The 18831-nt window shown below is 37.4% G+C and overlaps 1 protein-coding gene across 1 annotated transcript in view; it reads right to left on the bottom strand.

The window, feature by feature from the left end:
• The window catches only part of LRP2 (LDL receptor related protein 2), a 118203-nt gene that overhangs the window by 79762 nt on the left and 19610 nt on the right, over positions 1 to 18831 (bottom strand). The window contains exons 3-11 of the mRNA XM_050340004.1: positions 18457 to 18579; positions 16435 to 16551; positions 9251 to 9361; positions 9025 to 9138; positions 7665 to 7781; positions 6704 to 6847; positions 5232 to 5351; positions 2749 to 2877; positions 1228 to 1397 (exon numbers count right to left, since the gene is read on the bottom strand). Of these exons, the coding sequence (XP_050195961.1) occupies positions 1228 to 1397; positions 2749 to 2877; positions 5232 to 5351; positions 6704 to 6847; positions 7665 to 7781; positions 9025 to 9138; positions 9251 to 9361; positions 16435 to 16551; positions 18457 to 18579 (1145 nt within the window). The remainder of the gene's footprint in view (positions 1 to 1227; positions 1398 to 2748; positions 2878 to 5231; positions 5352 to 6703; positions 6848 to 7664; positions 7782 to 9024; positions 9139 to 9250; positions 9362 to 16434; positions 16552 to 18456; positions 18580 to 18831) is intronic.

Genomic DNA, 18831 nt, shown 5'->3' with positions numbered 1-18831 from the left:
AAGACACTAGGTGGAAATATTCACCATTTAAGAAAATTCTAAATGTCATTGTTTTCATCTGGATATACTAGCTTGGACTTAATTAAATTAATTAATCATAATTAATTAATTAGGATTAAACTATTTTGGGGCAGACAAAAGGCAGTCCTGGCCATCTGGGGTGTACAGTGAGAAACCCCAAATTATCTTCTCTTTATACCTTTTAACAGAGAGACAGTATAAATCTCCTGTCTCATAAAAATGCAGATTTGACCCTGACTTAATTCAGCCACTGACAACATAACTGCAGCAATGGGAACCTACAACAGTGAAAATAAAAATGCCAAAATTGTGAACAAGTCAAAAATTGTGCATACAAATCTTGTCCTACTTGAGAGCCGTGGAGTTTGTGTGCCTTCCAACAGAACCAGCATGGCACTGTAGTAGAAACCATAGTTTTTACTACACTTCTTATGCATGGATTCAGAATAATGACAGTGACACCAAATTGATCCACTAATAATGTCAGCATGAGCTAGGTCATGAATCCTCCTTCACTCTGCATGACAATCAACATGGAGAGGAAAATTGTGGAGTTTCAGCATTTGACCTAGGACTTCTTGGGTTTCCATAAGTTATGTATAGAGAAAAAGAACAAGGGTGACAACCAACTTCCACAGGACTCTCCAGATTGTTTTTTTTCAAGTTGCTCTGCTCTACTATTGTTTTAGCTCTTGAAGCTAAAATAATTTCTCTTAAAAAAAAAAAAAAAGGTAACACAATATTGGCTCATTACCCAAAATACTGTCAATATTTGTTATCTAAGCTCAATTACAGTGCCATTTGAAGTATATGAAGAAATCTGATTTTTATCATCTTGGAAGGCACACAGGTTTTACATTTTAAATGATCATGTTTCAAAAAATTACCAAGAAAAATTTGTTCAGTTTTGAAAGAATGTCTACTATTTCTCTTAATTAGTTTTTTGGACTCTGTCTCCAGTAAAATTAAAAGTTGCTCAAGACATTCCCATATAATAGGATTCTTTGTTTAATATGTCACATGTAATAGTATAGTTGAAAAAATGCAGTCATTAACATAAAACATTTGAAGGAGCTTTTTTGTTAGAAAACAAAAATACAGCCAGCTTTGGCTCTCAAAAATGAGGGCCTATCAACACATTCTGCCTCTTGCAGCTCTCTATTTCCAGATACACAGAAATATATCCTTCTTGAAATTTCTACCTACCTTATTTTGCACCGTATCAGTCCAAAAGATTCTGCGCAGGTAAAAGTGAAAGTCCACTCCAACTGCAACTCCACGGTTCTGTGACTGCACCAAAGTACGAAAATTTCTTCCATGAAGATCTCCAATCAGTAAATCACGGCCATTGGAAAAAATAATGGATGCAACACCAGCTGAAAGCAAGGGTGACAAATATATGACTATTCTGCAGCCATGGTACTTTGCAAAGGGGCATTGAAATATACACATACTGGTTCATACACACTGGACACAAAGGTCTAAATGGATGCTCAGACTACCATCAGTATAAATGTTTCTATGTGAGTGCTAGCTTCCTGTGATTTGCCTTTGGTTTCTACACTTGGAGAAAATCAGGCTGGAACATGTATTCAAAGCCCTACAAGGTAAAACTTTTATAAAACCCTTGTGCATCTAAATGCTAAAAGACCATTTCTATCTACTAAAGCTAAAATGAATCCAGTGAAACTGATTTAGAGCAAGTATGAAATTCTCCCATTAATAAGATAGAAACTCAACACACTGGCCCAAAAGACACTAATTTGAATGGAAAGCTTTTTGTGAAACATACTGGATTTTTCTGCAAGTAGAACAATCATTCCAGATCCAGGCATATGCATGTTTTAACACAGACATAATTCATTACCTCAAAAAGCTCATTTTTCTTTGAGGACAATCGTAGTAAGAAAATTGTGAGATGATTGCTCTGCAGATGCGGCTGAAGTAAAAAGGAGGAGGGAACTGAGCAGTTCATGGTTTTCTAAGAAGCAAGACTGCTAATCAGCTCTGCCAATCAGAGACTCAGCTTCCCACTGATTTCCTGCAGGCAGGAACACCTGCCTCACACAAAAGCCTGTTAGGACATTACATCTCCAAAAGGAAGGGTTTCCCAGGGCCTGCTTTCAGAGCAGAGTAGGAGGTCAGGAGCAGCTGCTTACAGCTGATGAGGAACCACACTCTGAGAGGCAAAAGTTCTTGCCAAGTTCAGACTCTGGAACACTTGAAGCCAAGAGCATGGCTTCTCTCACAGGCAAGTGCTTTATCTCACCATTCAGCAAAACCACCTTCTGGCACAGTTCTATTAAAAGCAAGGTTTCCTGATTTCTTGATCACACTAAGTTCCATAGGGAGCATGTCAGCAAACTGTCTCCACAGGAACAAGATTTTCTTAGTTCAGGTGGGCTCTGGCAATGATTTCCCGACTCTGCAGAAGTCAGGAGTGTTGAGAAAGCAATGGAGCCTAGAAGACATTTGTTGATCTGGGGAGAAGCAGCCCTGATGAGGCAGTCAGCTCCACAAAACTGCAGATGCCACTATATGCAGAGTTTTGATATTTGCTGATATTCGGAATGCTGCCCTGACTGTAAGTCCTTAAGGGCAGAGTTAAGTTAAAATCAAACACAGTTGTATGGCAAAGCCATGGAAACTGCCACATTTTACCTATCTATTTCTCTATCTATCTATTGGCTCAACAACATCAAGAGACTTGAAGTGCTCTGCACTAACCTGAAGTGTTTGCCCGACAATGCCGATGATGCTCTAGGAAATAACCTTCCACACAGTGACACTGGTGATGTCCAACACGATCTTCACACAGCTGGTCACAGACACCCCACATTTTACAGTCATCAAAATCTGCCAAGTGAATAAGGCATATTTATAAACAATGCTTTGTATAAAACAGATGTCATAATTAGGAAGCTGCAAGTTTGTCCTCTCTGCTTGCTTTATATCTGTTTGCAGAACAATAGCACGGAAGAAGATATTTTGTACGTTTTCCCACAATGTTTTAATGTTTTTATTTCTGGATTAAAAAACCCTGATGTTTTCTGCCTGAGAACCTACCTGCACCCTTGCCCTTCTGAAAAAAAAACAAACCACCAACCAACCAACCCCAAACCACACCTGTCAGGAGAAGAGGAAAAACCATTGGAAGGGAAATCATTGTCTACTTTTCAGAATACAAAACATGTCTATGCAGTACTCTTCCTGCAACAGATCTCTACACTTTGCACACACACACACACTTGGTAGGATTTAAGCCCACTCTGAAGGTGAGTAACTACCATGTTAGTGCAGTGCTCAGGCCAGTAAGTCCTGCTAGAAGGCAGTGTTTATTAGCTCAGGTACCATGCTAGCAGGTGTCTGATTTACAATTAAAAGCTGGCTGTGGACCAGAATCAGACAGCAAAAAGTACAAAGAAGTTAATTTTGACATGCAAAATACCATATGGGTAGAGTGCACAGCTAAGATGACCCAGTAAGAACTTACAGATGTGCTCTACAAGGAATTTACAGGGTTGCTGCAGAATCTTTTACATTTAAAGTTGTGAAATATTCAGCTAGTCATTTTTTCAAAGCAAGGATTTTTAAATGTAAATTACTTTCATAAAGAAAAAAAAAAGGTTTTCCGATGTGAGCACTGTCTAGTGTTTCATCCTAAGAGTGGTTATTTAAACCCAGATTTCTGAAAATACTTAACACGTGGTTTTGACATTAAAAGTCTGACCTCCTTCACTTGAAAATCTGAATAGAATCACTATGTAACATTGCTGGAAACTGGTAATTCTACTGTTAAGCCAAAAAAAGGTGAAAATGAGATCTTTAATGTGCTTCCTATTTGAACTTCTGGTTTTAAATACTAATTAACACATAAGTGAAAATTAAATATTTCCTGGATAGTACTTTTTGATACTGAAAAAATGTTGTCCTCCATAGCTTTCCAGCTTCCACGTGTTAAAAACCTTCAATCTATAGTGATCCAGAACCAAATGAAGACAAATTGAAAAGATTATGGTTTCAAAAAGTAATACTCTTCATTAACACTATAGTTTCATTCTTCTGGCTTTAAACTGATAATTTTGATTTAAATTACGATCTGGAATTATACACTACTGATCATCAGCCATTCCTCCATGCCAAGTTTTGCTGCGAATACAAATACATGCCTAGATCTCAGCAAACCAAAATACATTGACTGAGATTCACAAGCCAGAATCAGATAGCTGAGTGTACATAGCAGTAAAAGAAAAACAGAAGACTCCCTGAGACTGCACCTGCTTTGGGAATGTGTCTCTCATATACTTCCCACATAAGAGTGAAAGAATGGAGGAAATTTTATGCCTTACTACTTTGTCTCTATAAAGAGCAACTATTCTACCACTGCAGCTTATACAGCCCTAGGTCACTCAGTATTCCCCAAAATACAAAAATCTCATTAGAGGCTGAGCATCTGGAATACTTTTAAGAGCACAAACACCATAGCTCGGGTTGCAAAGCCATAAGAGGTATTTACCCCATTTCTTTTATTAGGCAGTGCTAACCTTCATGATTCTGAAGTTACCCTATTTCCAGCTATTGAGAGAAATCATTTGTACTACCAAGTTACAGCAGCTACAGAATAGAAACGCAAGACCAAAATACCTGACTTACCTTTACACTCTTGTAAATAGTCTTCATTTTCATGTAAATCATGTATATACTGAAATCCCATAGAAGATACAGCCTTTCCAAAGGAAAAGCACCCTTTTCATTTTCAAATATAATATTCTACTGTCTTCTCATGCAGCCACTTTTCAAAAGTATCAAACAATTAACTGTTTCTTCAGGCATACAAGACACATGAGTGAGGCAGAAACAAACTCTTCCTATCCAACCACTAAAAGACTGGTAAAAAATGTTGATAATAAAACACCCATCCAATAGTAAATCTTTTTAAATCTAATCATGCTGTCACTATGTCTTTAAGGTCTAAGTGAAAGAGATCTTTATGATATCTCTCTGGGTTGTTTCTGTGTCACCATGCTGCCATTATACTACTAAGATTTTTATTGTTTTTGCTGACTCCTGAAATTTTTTATTTGCCAGTACATCCACCCATTTAGAATTTACCCATCTTCCTGGAATCCAAACTTGCCCAGTGAGCTGTGAGATGGTACAAGATATCTGTAATCACTGTAAGATACCTGTAATCACTGTGCTTCACTTACCAATACAAGTGCGACTGTCATTGCCACTTATTGTATATCCTGCAGGGCAATAACACGTCCCTCCTGAGGGAGAAGAGTGACAGCGATACTGGCAACTCAGAGCAGCGCAGCGGGAGATATCTAAAGAGGAAATGAAAGATTTCAGAAACACACACATTGCCAGTAGAACAGCTTTCTGCCTTGCTAACAGTTACAAAGATGCAGTGAGCTTATAATTTTAAGAACAGCTTCTTAAAACAAATCTGCACAGAAAACTGTGTCTAAAGTTCCATAAAATCACACATGCTTACATACATGAAGGCAAGGACATGGAAGACAGAAGTTCAGGTACTGTTTTTAGTAGGTTTTAGAACAGAGTTAAAGCGTAAGCATCAATCTTATATGAACAATCCCTGGTAAGGGCTGAGTAAAAAAGGTGCACAGAGGAAGCCATCTGCAACGCACCATACCCTGTTCCACAAGACCTTCTTGTGAACAACATATTTTTGAACTCCATGTATTGGCACATAACCTCATCATTTACTCTTTTATACTGAAGAAAACCTACTATGTTATATTAAGAACAATATCTATATTATTCCAATATACTAGAATATACTGGTTGGATTGTGTACATGGAGAAACGCTTCTTTATCCTTTCCTTCTCTCTCTCTCCATTCTTTTTTCCTTCGCTACTTCTGCCTTCCCTTGTACTACTATTTAATAAACAATTCAGTGAGAGGTGAACAAGTTATGATTATAAAACAATTGCTGACTGACTCCCACCTCCTTCTTTCTCAACTTCCTTTTCCTCAATTTTTTCTGTTAAATACCTTGCTTTGCAGTCCATATCTGCTGTTACTAATAAATCACTGGGCAAAACAGGAGTGCTTTTTTACAATAAGGTTTAATTTTCTATTATTTTTTCAACACTCCTATTCCAAAAAGCATGATTTTGTTAATAAGAATTTCCATCTTCTTAGAAATTAAAAACATAAAATACCCTGGTCCTTATTCCCAGTGGGATTCAATGTTGATAAGAATTTAACAGGAACTATGCATGCTCATTGCCTCCAACAGAGAAAACCCACTGTACCGCTAATTGGAGAACCAGGCATCCCAGGTGAAGATATTTTTGAAAACTCTAATCTTTAAAGTGAATTAGCCAAAGCTCAGGATACACTGATTCAATCCTGTGTTCTGATCAGTACAAAATATTCCTTCTCACTTACAGGAAGAGAAAAACACAGATATTTAAACAAAACGGTATGGCGAGTGAGTTAAAATCCTTATTTGTGACACTTGTTTTACAAAAGGAATGGGGTTTTTTGCAGGATATATGCCTCTTTCAGATCATCCAGTCAGAACAGTGCCAATGAAAACAGCAAGCTTCCAAAATTTCAGTATTGTTTAGGAGACAAAAGGTGACTATAAAAAGATATAAATACAGGTGTTTCTGCTATTCTGTGTATGTTTTTGATTCTAACACATACTGCAATGTCTGCCTGCAGTGATGTTAGTTTCATCTTCTCCTTCAGGGCAGTCTGCAGTCCCATCACACACTTTTCCAATTGGAATGCAATGCCCTGACCCAGGGCAGGCCCACTCTCCTGGGTAGCACTCATGACGACCACTTTCTATGGAAAAGAACAGGAATCATTGAAGATTATGTTTCAAATATTACTTAGATCTTCTTCTCTAATAACTTCCCTAAACTTCTCTATTCCTTGATATTCAGTTTCTGTTTGTTGCACACAGCTGGGAAAGACTATAAAGAAACATCATCTATACTTCCTTGTTATACTTTCTTTGGCCTTCAAAGTACAATGCAAACAATAGTTGTGAAGACAGCACATGCATGAATCCTTTTAATTTTCTGGTTTTTCTAGAAACAGTAACAGCTTTTGACTTTAAACTAACTGCTGCACCAGAAATGGAACTATAGTTTTATAGTTTCAAAACACACAAATGCTGTTTGGATACAGAGAATAATGCTCATCATAGAAAAAGCCAATGAAAAAAGAACATTCACTCATTAAAAAGTTTCTGTTTCTCACACAACAAATCTTGGCAGGAACTGAGTTACTTTCATTTTCAATCAGTTGCTTTTGGTTATTAGAAGCCTCATGTCCCCTTAGAGATGACCTGAAAAATCTCCACAGGTAGGAAAACCAAAACAAAATATAAAAGCCAATACATAAAAGTAAAAAAAGAGATATTGCTATATGTTAAACTTAGTTGGCATCATATTCAGTATCACAACAATAATGCTCACACACACAACAGTAAAAAAACTGCATAAGTAAAAAAAAGAAGAAAAAACTAAAATGTAATTCTAAGGTTTTAACACAAATAAAGTGTATTCAGAACATCTTGACTGGTCAAAATTATGCAGATGTAACTTAGTGTGGTCTTCCTCTGAAAATACCATTAGAAGTTAATAATAGTATGTACCACATCCTCTTTCATCTTCATTATCTTCACAGTCATCATCTCCATCACATATCCAGCTCTGATGAATGCAGCGGCCACTCGGGCAAGTGAAAAAGTTGCCTCTGCAAGTTGCATAAGCTAAGGAAAGAAACATGAGAAAATCTAACTGTTCTAAGTGGCTAAAAGGTTAAAAATAGCAATACTGTCTCAGCAATGAACAGTCATTTATAATATCTCCTGAAAAACTGAGGTAGTTCCATATCTTGTATGTATTGCAAACACTGTTGTTTTGTTCTACTTGTAGGTGTGAACTTTATTTTGCTCTAGCTCTTTACAGTAATTAGAGGGAAGGTTAAATTTATCAATTAATTGTGCAACTAGATGCAGAACACCTTATTAGCAAGGTTCCTGAAAGTAGACATGAGGATACTCAAGACATCAGGAGGTAAAATATTTGTATGCCTTCAGAGTTAAAAAAAAAAAGAGCATTTATGTCAAAGCCTTCTATACTAAGAGTTCAGAAACATTTATGGGTACTCCAAAAGACAGGCTTTACCAAAGACATAAAAGAGAAATATTTGGGGTGGAGTGTGGGAGTGGGGGTGGTGGCACGGAGTTATAGTGGTGTGATGTCCTTGGTAGGACAGAGCAACTAAATGATAACATGTGGCCTTCTTGCAACACAAAACAGAAAACTAACTTAGATCCTATAAGCAGGGAGGGACCTTTCTATATAGCTCACACAAGTGATAACTCTACAGCCATGATTCTGGCTGGAGATGCAGTTCTTTAGGACATCCCGATCGTGACAAAAAGAATGAGCAAGAAATTTCCAGAAATGGTGAGGTTAAAGACCTCACACGAAGATCTCAAGGACAACTATCTGTACAGTTATCGGTCTGCAAAGTTGTACATTATAGTCACCAGGAATAATTCTAGAATATTCATTCTATCTATCAGAAAATAAAAATGTGAGAGGAGTCAAATCAATCTGGACAAAAAACAACAGGATGCTGTATCTAATTGAGATTTCAGAGCAAAGGAATTATCTCTGGGTCATGCTGAAATTAAGAAAATGACAAAGTGAAGAATGAAACTTCACAAATGAAGAAGTGAAACTATATGTATTAAGAAGCAAAATGTAACTGAATCCAGAAAATTCAAATAGTAACCACACACCCAGGGACTTAACAGCAAAGAAAATCTGAAAGAAGTATATCAAAGTAGCACTGCAATTTTGATCTTTCTATACAAAAAGTCACTGTAGAACAGTGACTAGCTTTTGATGGCTGTGTAGCCAAGCAATCTACTTCCTGCTATTTCCTTGAACCAGTTCTTAGCAGAACAGTTAAAGAAAGTGAAGAAAAAAAAAAAATCATACTGCAAGAGTTTTCATCGCTCCTGTCTCCACAGTCATCATCATGGTCACAGATGAAGGCTCGAGGGATGCATTCTCCGTTAGCACACTGAAACTGCGTGCTGCTACAGCCACGTGCTGAAAGAGATTTTATCACAGAAAGACATAAAGAAAATCTGTCAGAAAACTACAGTCTTTAACTCTAAAAGGAGGTCTATTTGTTTGGGATCACTCTGCATATGGTACTTACTGCAATTAGCTTCATCAGAAGAATCTCGGCAATCAACTTTGCCATCACATCGCTGGCTTGCATTAAAACATGCTCCATTTGCACATGATAACTGTTCGCATCTTGGGTAGTCTACAACAAAAATCCTGTAGTGTCAGTATGAATTTTAGACTCTAACGGGTTATGCACATCCAGTGTCAACAGAATATCTTGATTTAAAGGAAAACAAAAAGGTAATACAAAACTTCCTGTACTAGTACTGACTGACAATCCGTTTACTGTCTTCCTCAACAGATATTCAAAAATATCCTCTAGGCAGGTGCTACAAAACCTTACAAACAACAAGGAAAAAATTAGATGCCTTCCCACATCCCAAAAAGATTTGAAACCCTTACAGTTTACAATATGATAAAAAACGATGCAACACAAAAAGAGAGCAAGCAGTGAATATTTGTTTAATTTATTTATACCTCAGTTTTACACTTCCTTGATCTTAATAGAAGTGTTTAGATAGCAAAGGAATTCCTGAAATTTACAGTTCCTAGGTCCTCTTAGACTGTCATGAGTTCTCAAACTCAGAGATTTCAGGGTTTTAATGGGTCTTGTTCTAAATAAGCCAAGGATATTAAACTTCCAGCTCCATGGTCAATGTTAGGACCTCTTTTTTTATTACTTGCTTTCCCCTTCAGAAAAAAAACAGATTCTGCAGAAATAATGATTTTTCTGGTTTTTTTATGTAGATGACCTACAGGCCAATACAAGGGATTATTTGAAACAAAACCAATTCTGAAAACACTTCTTTTTACAAGCAGTCAGTGAGTTCAGTGCAACTATCTAACAAATTAAGCATAGGCACATGGTAGAGCTGGGTGGGAGAACATGAGCTCACAGTTTTGCTCATTGCCATATACACAAAACTTAATTATTTCAGCCAAATGGCAAGTATGAAAGCAAATAATTGCTAGGTTTAGAAGTGAGTTTTATTGAGCCTTTGTCCCTACATAGAAGATAAATGAACTCAAGACACGAAAGAGCCAAATTACATTTTGTACCTTTTAGATTTTCAGTTTGAATTCTTATCCCATTTTACTTCCCTGGGAGTTAATAAAGCAGATGGAGCAGGTTCTTACTTAGACACATTTCATTCACACTCTTGGAATTCAAAACATTCTACCTGTGGCCTTCTGATGTTAGTTCCCAGAGGAGATAGCTGTGGCAGTACAAGAGTACTGTAAGTATTACAGGGCATATGGAAGAAAAAGAAGAATACAAGGTATGTGCTCGTAACTGCACTGAAGCAGAAAAGCTTCTAACGGATTTATATTGGACAGTTTTGTGATTTTCTCCATTTTTCTTTGTATGCCACAGAAATACCTCCAGTGATGTTCCAAGCTGTTTCTGATGGACTAAATGTCAAGCAAATAGACAGCTGAACCCATTGCCTTGAACTGCCTGCTTCTTCAAGAGTGCCCAGGCAAACTAAGGATCTAGTCAGTAATAAGATTTTCTCAAGATTATATTAAACTCCCTTAGAAGAAGGAAAACTTTGTCAAAGTCTTCACTCCAGCAGCAAGCCTGGCAATGTCCTCAGCCTGGAAAAATCTTTATTATATTATATAATCTAGTGTATTGTATAAATGCAAATTACCATAAAAATACCAAATAGAACAGTAAATAAAGATGTTTTGAAGACACTTGAAAACATACACCCTGACTAAATCGGTGGCTTACTAAAATGTAAACAAATGGGTTTTTTACTAAAATGTGAACAAATTATTCTTTTCAAATCCGCTTGGCATACAGATTCTTTATTTTAATTGTACTTGCCCAAGCAAGAGCATTCTTTGGAAAGCCCAATGGAGATTATTTTAATTTTTAAATTCTGTACAGGTAATCCCATTCCCAATCCTCTATCAAAAGACCAAGCTTAGTAAATTATAGTTCTGATCACAGCCTGCTCACTGATCTGAAAGATATTTTTCACTGCATTATGCATTGTACATTGTACTCTTTGTACCTTATAGGATATTATTTTAATAAAATGGTTTTAATTATTTTGGGCATTAAGAACTAATCCTCATGAATAATGGCAAAGTTGTGAGCTACACCAAAGGCTGTAGCCAATGCACTGCAGGTTTCAGGAGCATCTGTGCCATCAGGCCAGTTCCACAGTAGCTGGGTTATTTTTATGTGAGAAGTAGCAAAGGTGAAAGAATTAAGCAAGAAAGGCTGGCTTCTGTGAGGGTGAACCACTTTCCAACGATGTCCTGCTAAGGCCCCTATGGAAATCACACACAAGATGCACCTACGGCACTGTGTTTGTGGTGTCGATTCTGAGAGACTGAAGGAAGCTGAAACAGAACTTCATAGCACTACTAGGATATCTGAAAACAAAAGAATGCCTGTCCTTCAGCTGCAAAAAAACCTGAACTCAAACTCCCTCTCTTTCTCTCCAAAATTTCGAAAATATCGGCAATGAATGAGCTTAGTTCTTCTACTCCTATCACTAAATGGAAACTTCTTAAAAGAAGAATCTGAACCTTAGCAGTGAGGAGGGTAGGAATGGGATGAACTCCCTAAACCGGAAGACCTTTACAATCTAGCTTAATGAAAAGCTCTTTAGCAAACAAAATCTGGAAACTGATTATCATGACATTTTGAATTTAAGTGGGAAGGTCTTACATCAGGCATTGCATTTAGAGCTTGCACAATAAACATTTCCTAGGTTTTATTTGACTTTTTATTTAAGCTACAGTTTCTCAGCATGCACCCAATTTAAGATCAATGCATTTGAATGTAAAAACCCACTGCTATGCAAGAACTGACACCAATCACAGAAATTGATGATACTGTCTCTCTTGTAGGGGGAACATGGAAAAAGTCGCTATGCTTTGAGTGACCTCAAAGGGTTCTCTTCCAGGGAACTGAACTTCTTTTTTTTCTAGGTTGGTGACAATTGAATTAGAAAGAGCTAAAAAGGAAGGATAAGGTTCTGAATTAGAAGGACAACAAGGTAGGTGCTTTGCACCCAAGGAGGTCTGAGAATACAGCTGTACAAGAGGAGACAGTGAAAGGAGACAGTGTAAGACTGAATATGGCATTAAGAGAAAAGTGAAGGGACAGAAAAAATATAAACACTGTTTTCTTTCACCTTGCTTTTAATGGTCAAGAGCCTCCAACATGAAATTGTTTCCTTTATCTTTTCCTCCCAAGAACCTATGGATAATTCTAAAGAAAACTAAAAAGAAAAGATGTTTCCCTAGTCATTGTAATTCCTAGAAGATAATATGTGAAAATAGGAGGAAATGATTTTCCCCTATGTTCATTCCAATACTCAGGAAGAAAGGGAGCTCTTTTTTCTCTCCCCTTCTCTCAGGCATCTCTTTCTTAGCCAAAATATTTCTACACAATCTGTCTCCCCAGGCATGCCAGCACTTCAGTGGCAGAACAAAAACTGGCAAATACCAGCACAAGTGACAGATGAGTCACCTTGTTCCTTGTAACTGTTTTGGGGCAACAGCTGCAAACCCCTTTGAAATGGCATATTTCCATGGACACGTGGAAGATGCTTGAACCCTATGTCACAGGACTTGCTAAACCTACATTATTTTGCTCTCTGTCTAATACTTTTGTTCTGCAAGCTGGAAATAAATCCATACGAAAACAGCAACAGGAAGCAGTTGCAAATGGTTTTTGATTCAGCAGAAGCTGGTTTTTGTCACATAGTCAGAAAGTGTAACCTTCTGTAATCCTAATCCATATTACAAGTAGGACAAATTAAAAAATAACAATAAATGGCAATTTCCTACTTATAAGTGCTTTTTATTGTAGCAACACTCCAAAACGTTTTACAAAATAAAATTACTTAAATCCCTTTGACTCACTGCCATGAGTCCCCACCTCACAGGGGGCAAAATACTGCCCAGACAGGTCACGGCCAATTGGAGACACCAGGAGAAGGGCTTACTCCAAGCCCAAGAATCCTGTGAGCTACGTGATAAGAGGCAGTGTTCATAGCGGAGATGCTTTCAGAGCTGGCAGACTGACTAGACCCCTTATTCCTGGCCCTAGTTCCTGATTTTGAGCCCTGACACTCCAGTCTTTGGTCGCCTTTCTTACCATGCTCCAGTTTTGCTACTTCCCTGTAGGAAAAAGGCCATGGCCTTTTTCTTCTTTCTTGGACTACATCCTCTATGACCTCTTCAGTTCTTGATCTTCCTTCACTTTCACCCTGATCTCCGCAAATTAATCCCAGAGCTGGCTGCCCACTTCCTGACCACAACAGCTATTTAGCACAGCAAACAAGACGCAAAAATTAACAGGATAGACAATTGACCTGTGGTAGCAACTCCACATGAAAATTAGAATCAAGAATACAGAGTCTCTGGGCTCACACTCAGCCCATCAGCCTCAAACAACAAGTGCCTTTAACCTACTTCCCCTTCCTCCCTCAGAGCCTCAGAGCAGTGCTCAGCTGCCAGAGCTGTATCCAGGAAGGATACATTATTCTGTCAGTCACAGCAAAATAAAATGGACAGGACTGGGATTGTCATTTTTCAACTACGAAGCTGAGGTAGGAGAGAGAATTCAACCTTAAATTGAGAGAAATAAAGCATGTAACACAGATAAATGACACCAGTATTGACTACTTACTCGTAAAAAGTATTTGCTACCCCAAACAGTCTGCCATTTCATGTTTCTAAAGTTTTAAAATTAAAATATTTTCTAACTGTTGATTATTTAAAAAGCTAGAAAAACAGCCTGATATGTGTATTTAAAGAAAAATAAACCCCAAAATTTTATGAAATTAAACCAGCTTCAATGCACTAATTAAATGACCTGTAGCTGAAACATTGTTCTGATATTTATCTTAGCCTCTGCATGGGCAGTTTTCCCTTGCTGTTAATCCCATTAGCAGTAAAATGGACTAAGGCTCTGAATTCCTTTGTTCTATTTTTTACACGTTTAATTGCAGATTTTCTTTATATTGGTGACATTTTGCATTTGACTACTTTCTTAAATAGTGTAACCTATTCGGCAACAAAACTTTATCTTCTTTACAATCTAAATCTGCTTCCAGACAGATCAGGGAGTGCAAGGCATAAGTAAATAGACATATGTTTGCATTTTATTGTGCTTCATGAAATAACAGAATCAATTATAAATAGTGTTTTCTTTTGTTTTTCAAGGATGTCTCATTTGTATTTATGAAACCTTTTAGTACTTATTAAATAAGGAAAAACTAATGACAAATGAAAAAGCTAAAATAATAATATTCCTCTTATATTTGTTTATATCAGATTGTGTGGAAAAGGAAATGGACTAAACAGTAGGGAAAATAATATTCAAAGCAAGTATTAGAATCTGCTGCAAAAATCGAACACTTGCACTAATCTCTATTGTACACTTCATCATAAAATCACAAAACTGTTAATCTTATGTTATGGTTTCTGTTTAAAGTTCCAGGCCTTGCAAAGGCAAAAAGGCAATAAAATTAACCAGCCTTCCTCAAGGGTCTTGTCATTGCATTCTTCTTGATCCTCTTGTCTTCAGCACTGTCACATTTCTTTAAACTAGTCCAACACGGCTACTTTCAGTGTTCCAAGTCACAGCCATTCTTCTGTCTTAGAGGGACTGTCAACACATAGCCTAATAAACCAGAGTAGAGGCTGTTGAATGATAGGAGGCAGTCCCTCTGCCTGGGGCTAAATATGCTGCCTTCACAACAGTCACGGGGCCAACTGGCTGATGCAGCAATGACTGGGTTTCCACACAGCAGTAGAGTGCTACTGTTAATGTATTTAGAGGGTCCCTTCCTAACTGCCTTTTTAATTTACTTAGATGAGAGTTCCTCTTTTTAAAATCACAGATAGAGCATTTTTTAAACAAATATTTTTTCTTCAGGATTTTTTTTAATGTGTCATAGATTTATTAAACTAAGTTACCAATCTCTTCTCTTCCTCTAAACTGTGAGAGAAAAAATACCAGCCTAGAGAAGATATTCTTCCAGCAATTATATGGGGTACTTGGAATCTTGGCTTTTAGCCATTTGTGTTGGTGACTTCAGAACTGACTGTGGGTCTACCATAAATTCCAAACTGGATGACTCAGCAACATTTTATTCCAGACTACCATATAGTTCTAAATCACTTTTCAATCTACATAGTGTACCTTTTAGTCACTTGTGAGTCAGGGATAAAACACATTAGCAGTTGGCTGACCATGTAATACTCTAGTTTTCCTTTACACAGCATGTGCATATGCCCTTTTTTCCTCTAGGCTAAGCCATTAACAACACTTTATTTCTTGCTCCCTTATCCATCCCTTAGCATCCTATCCTCTTTTCCTCCCCTCCCACCCTGGGTCTGGTTCTGAGTGAAGTTTACAGTTATGTCTTTTTTCCCAAAGGCACACTAAGTTCTAACAGCTGAAATAGCAGCTTACGTTTTAGATGTCACTCAGGGTGTGTGAAGCTTTTCCTTAGCACTAACAACGAGCAGACGTGTTGTTACACACTGTTGTGTACATATTAGACAAAAACATTTCTGGTCTCTATTCTGGGGCCAGCTTTCCTTTCCATCAGTATTCAGCCTAGGCCAGAATCTAGGGAAACTGTTACCAGTCAGGCAGACTCAACTGGGGAAATTAGATTGAAAAAAACTACTTGTCCATCTGTATGCTGTTGGCACAATATAAACGACTTGTCTGAATACAATATGACCAAATCATCTCCACAGGAAGCTGCAGTCTAGAATACAAATGCCTTTGAAAGGGTGAAAGTTCCTCAAAGAAGTGATTTGGAGTCAAATTCTGATTTTCTAAACAGGTTATTACTACTACTGATGTCATAAGGAGCATGAAAAAAGAATATGAAAAAATCTGGCAAAGTGAGTTCTGAGTATCCCAAAGCTATAAGCCAATTAAATATGGTTACTTTTTCCCAATGCAGTAATAATTATCTTTCAGATGATAAGAAACAAGAAGTCCTGATCCTGTGGTGGCAGTCTGCATTTGAGTTCTGCGATAAAGGATCTGTATCACTACACCAGTTCCAATACACAAGAGAATCTGAAATGAAACTCTTGTAACAAGAAGCATATTGTGGTCATCCTGTCTATCAACAAGCCCTTTAATCTTACAAATTTATTAAAATGCCACAGAGAGATGAGATGAAACCAGATCTTGTGCTAAGAGTTAAGACTCACGGCAGGCTCTTTCATCTGTTCCGTCAGTGCAGTCCTCTACTCGATCGCACCAGTACGTGCTCGGGATACACTGTCCGTTTGAGCACGTGAACTGCTCACTTGAGCACGTCCTTCCCGCTGCAACAAAGAGGCACCCCATCAGTCTTTTCCATCAACCAAGACTTTTTATGAAGACAAATATTTTCCTTCTTCCTATTTAACTACTTCGCCTTTCTCATAAATATCAGCACTTTCATGTACTGATATTTCAGGGAGATTGAAGAACATTTGACAAGCACATGGCAGATAGGATAGCTCTGTGAGGCCTTCTGTAGTCTGCAAGTTCACTGCTTTTCTCACTTGAAGGGGTTGCCCTCTAGCTCAAAAATTACCTCCCTACAATTGTTCTGCCTAAAACATTAAATCAGCAATTCTCACTGATTTAAAGTTTTCTCAATTATTTTATTTACTAGGTCAAAATCTGTCAGTAACTAAGTAATTTGGTCAATCAGAATGTCACAATGTAAACACAGAAGACTTGGAGTTAAGGCACTTCCTAATACAGCCAGGGCCTCAACAGTCAGAAATAGTTTACATTCACAAGTAACAGAGGATCAAGAATGATTACGACAGTCTTATCATGACATGTCAGTGAAAAGCAATCACGTAAAACTGTTCAATTCCACCTTGATTCCACTACAGTTATATTAAACTTTCAGGTTCTTTTTAGGCAAACTAATTTAATCTGTGAAGGGAAAACTTACTGCAAACTTTTCCTTCCTTCTGCTACCTGAATGTTTCCTTCAAACTCATGCTATATCTCAACATCATCTCAGTCTATACACTGGCATCGGGGCATCTGCTGCTCTACAGGGGCTCTCTATGCCTTCTGCCAGCAGTGTTCTCAAAGTAAGATCAGCTGCTGGGATGTTAGGGTCATGAGGTAAAACAAGAGCAAGGCAGTAAAGTAAAACACGTCATTTTAATTCTGCACATATAACTTCCAGAGCTGTCAGTTAGTTTTCTCAGGAACAATTCTGAACATTTCAAGGAGGAAAAGTTCCTCTAGGTTTCCTAAACACAGAGATAAAAAGTCCCTTTGGAAAACAAGGACAAATACAAGGAGATTACTCAAAAATGGCAGCAGCACAGTGCCACTGTGTAGTTACTAACACTCATGATTAACTAGTACATGGAGAACAATCTTACAGTGACCTAGTTCAAAAGTCAAACTCAGAGTTGTTGCTCATTTTGCATTTTGTATCTACAGATTCCTTAGTTAAAACATAACCAACAGTTGTGCTGACACCTTCTCAGAGAAACAGAGGAGCAAAAGGCAGTTAACTTTCATTCAAATTTTTCCATCTTCAGTGGGAACAAGTATCAAGATATAAAAGAACAAACCAAGTCTGTGAGCAAAATCCTTCCAGACTTAAAACTTTGAACCTCCCCAGGGGTTGGTGAGTTGTTCCAGAGCTGTTCAGTTTAAAGAAGTTATAAAAAAATTATACACAGAATCAAAATGAAAATAAATTAATCTTATCCTCACTGCTTAAAGTAACTTCTAATACTAGAAGTAGCAGGAAACCAGTTCTTCAGAACACTCTGTCTTATGCAATAATGCAGACAATATAATTTGGTGCAATAATCATTCTCAGGTTTTTTTATATACAGTTCTCAGATGTCAGTGTGAATTTTGTTAGGCAATGCATAGAGCAGACATCATAGTATTATGTCTATTTCACTGTTTTTAAAACTACTAAATTTTGTATCAAGTGTAAATCTAATATACACTATAAATTTTTCTTTTTTTAATTAACTGAAACATCAGTAATTTTCAGATTTCAACACCTGGAGGTGTCTTTTTGGACATATTTTCTGTATTTTACTTACTTCAGACTTCAGTTTATTTAATTTCTAGAAACACTTTAGAGAGACTCTTCTGTACTTACAGCAGGCTTGTTTGTGTATGTTCTCAATATGGTGCTATGTAAATGACCTTATTTCACAAAGCTAGTACAACATTAAACTTAAAATACTTACGACATTGTTGATGCTCATCTGAGCCATCTTCACAGTCTTCCTCATCATCACAAACCCATGACTGTGGAATACATTCACCATCAGTCTGACACTGAAACTGATTTCCCTCACAGGTAGGTTGGGCTAGTGTAAGCAAAGAAAAAAATTGTCATTTCACAGACACCTGGGAAAGCACTTTCAGAGAAAATAATCACATAACAGAAAAGAAGGCTTAAGGTTCAAGTGTTGATGAACTTCCACAAAACACATGAAGCATTTAACAGATCAAAGAAAACAGACAGACCCAAGAGGGGAAAGGGGACCAGCAAAAGGGTGCTCAAAGGCAAAACTCAGCTTAGTGAACTCCTGCACAGGAATTCAGCTGTATATCCTCTC

Source organism: Myiozetetes cayanensis, unplaced genomic scaffold (genome assembly GCF_022539395.1).
Source record: "Myiozetetes cayanensis isolate MyiCay16 unplaced genomic scaffold, myiCay2020 scf9, whole genome shotgun sequence".
Lineage (NCBI taxonomy): Eukaryota > Metazoa > Chordata > Aves > Passeriformes > Tyrannidae > Myiozetetes > Myiozetetes cayanensis.
The sequence above is the reverse complement of the archived record's forward strand: the minus strand, read 5'-3'. Positions and strand labels throughout refer to the sequence as shown.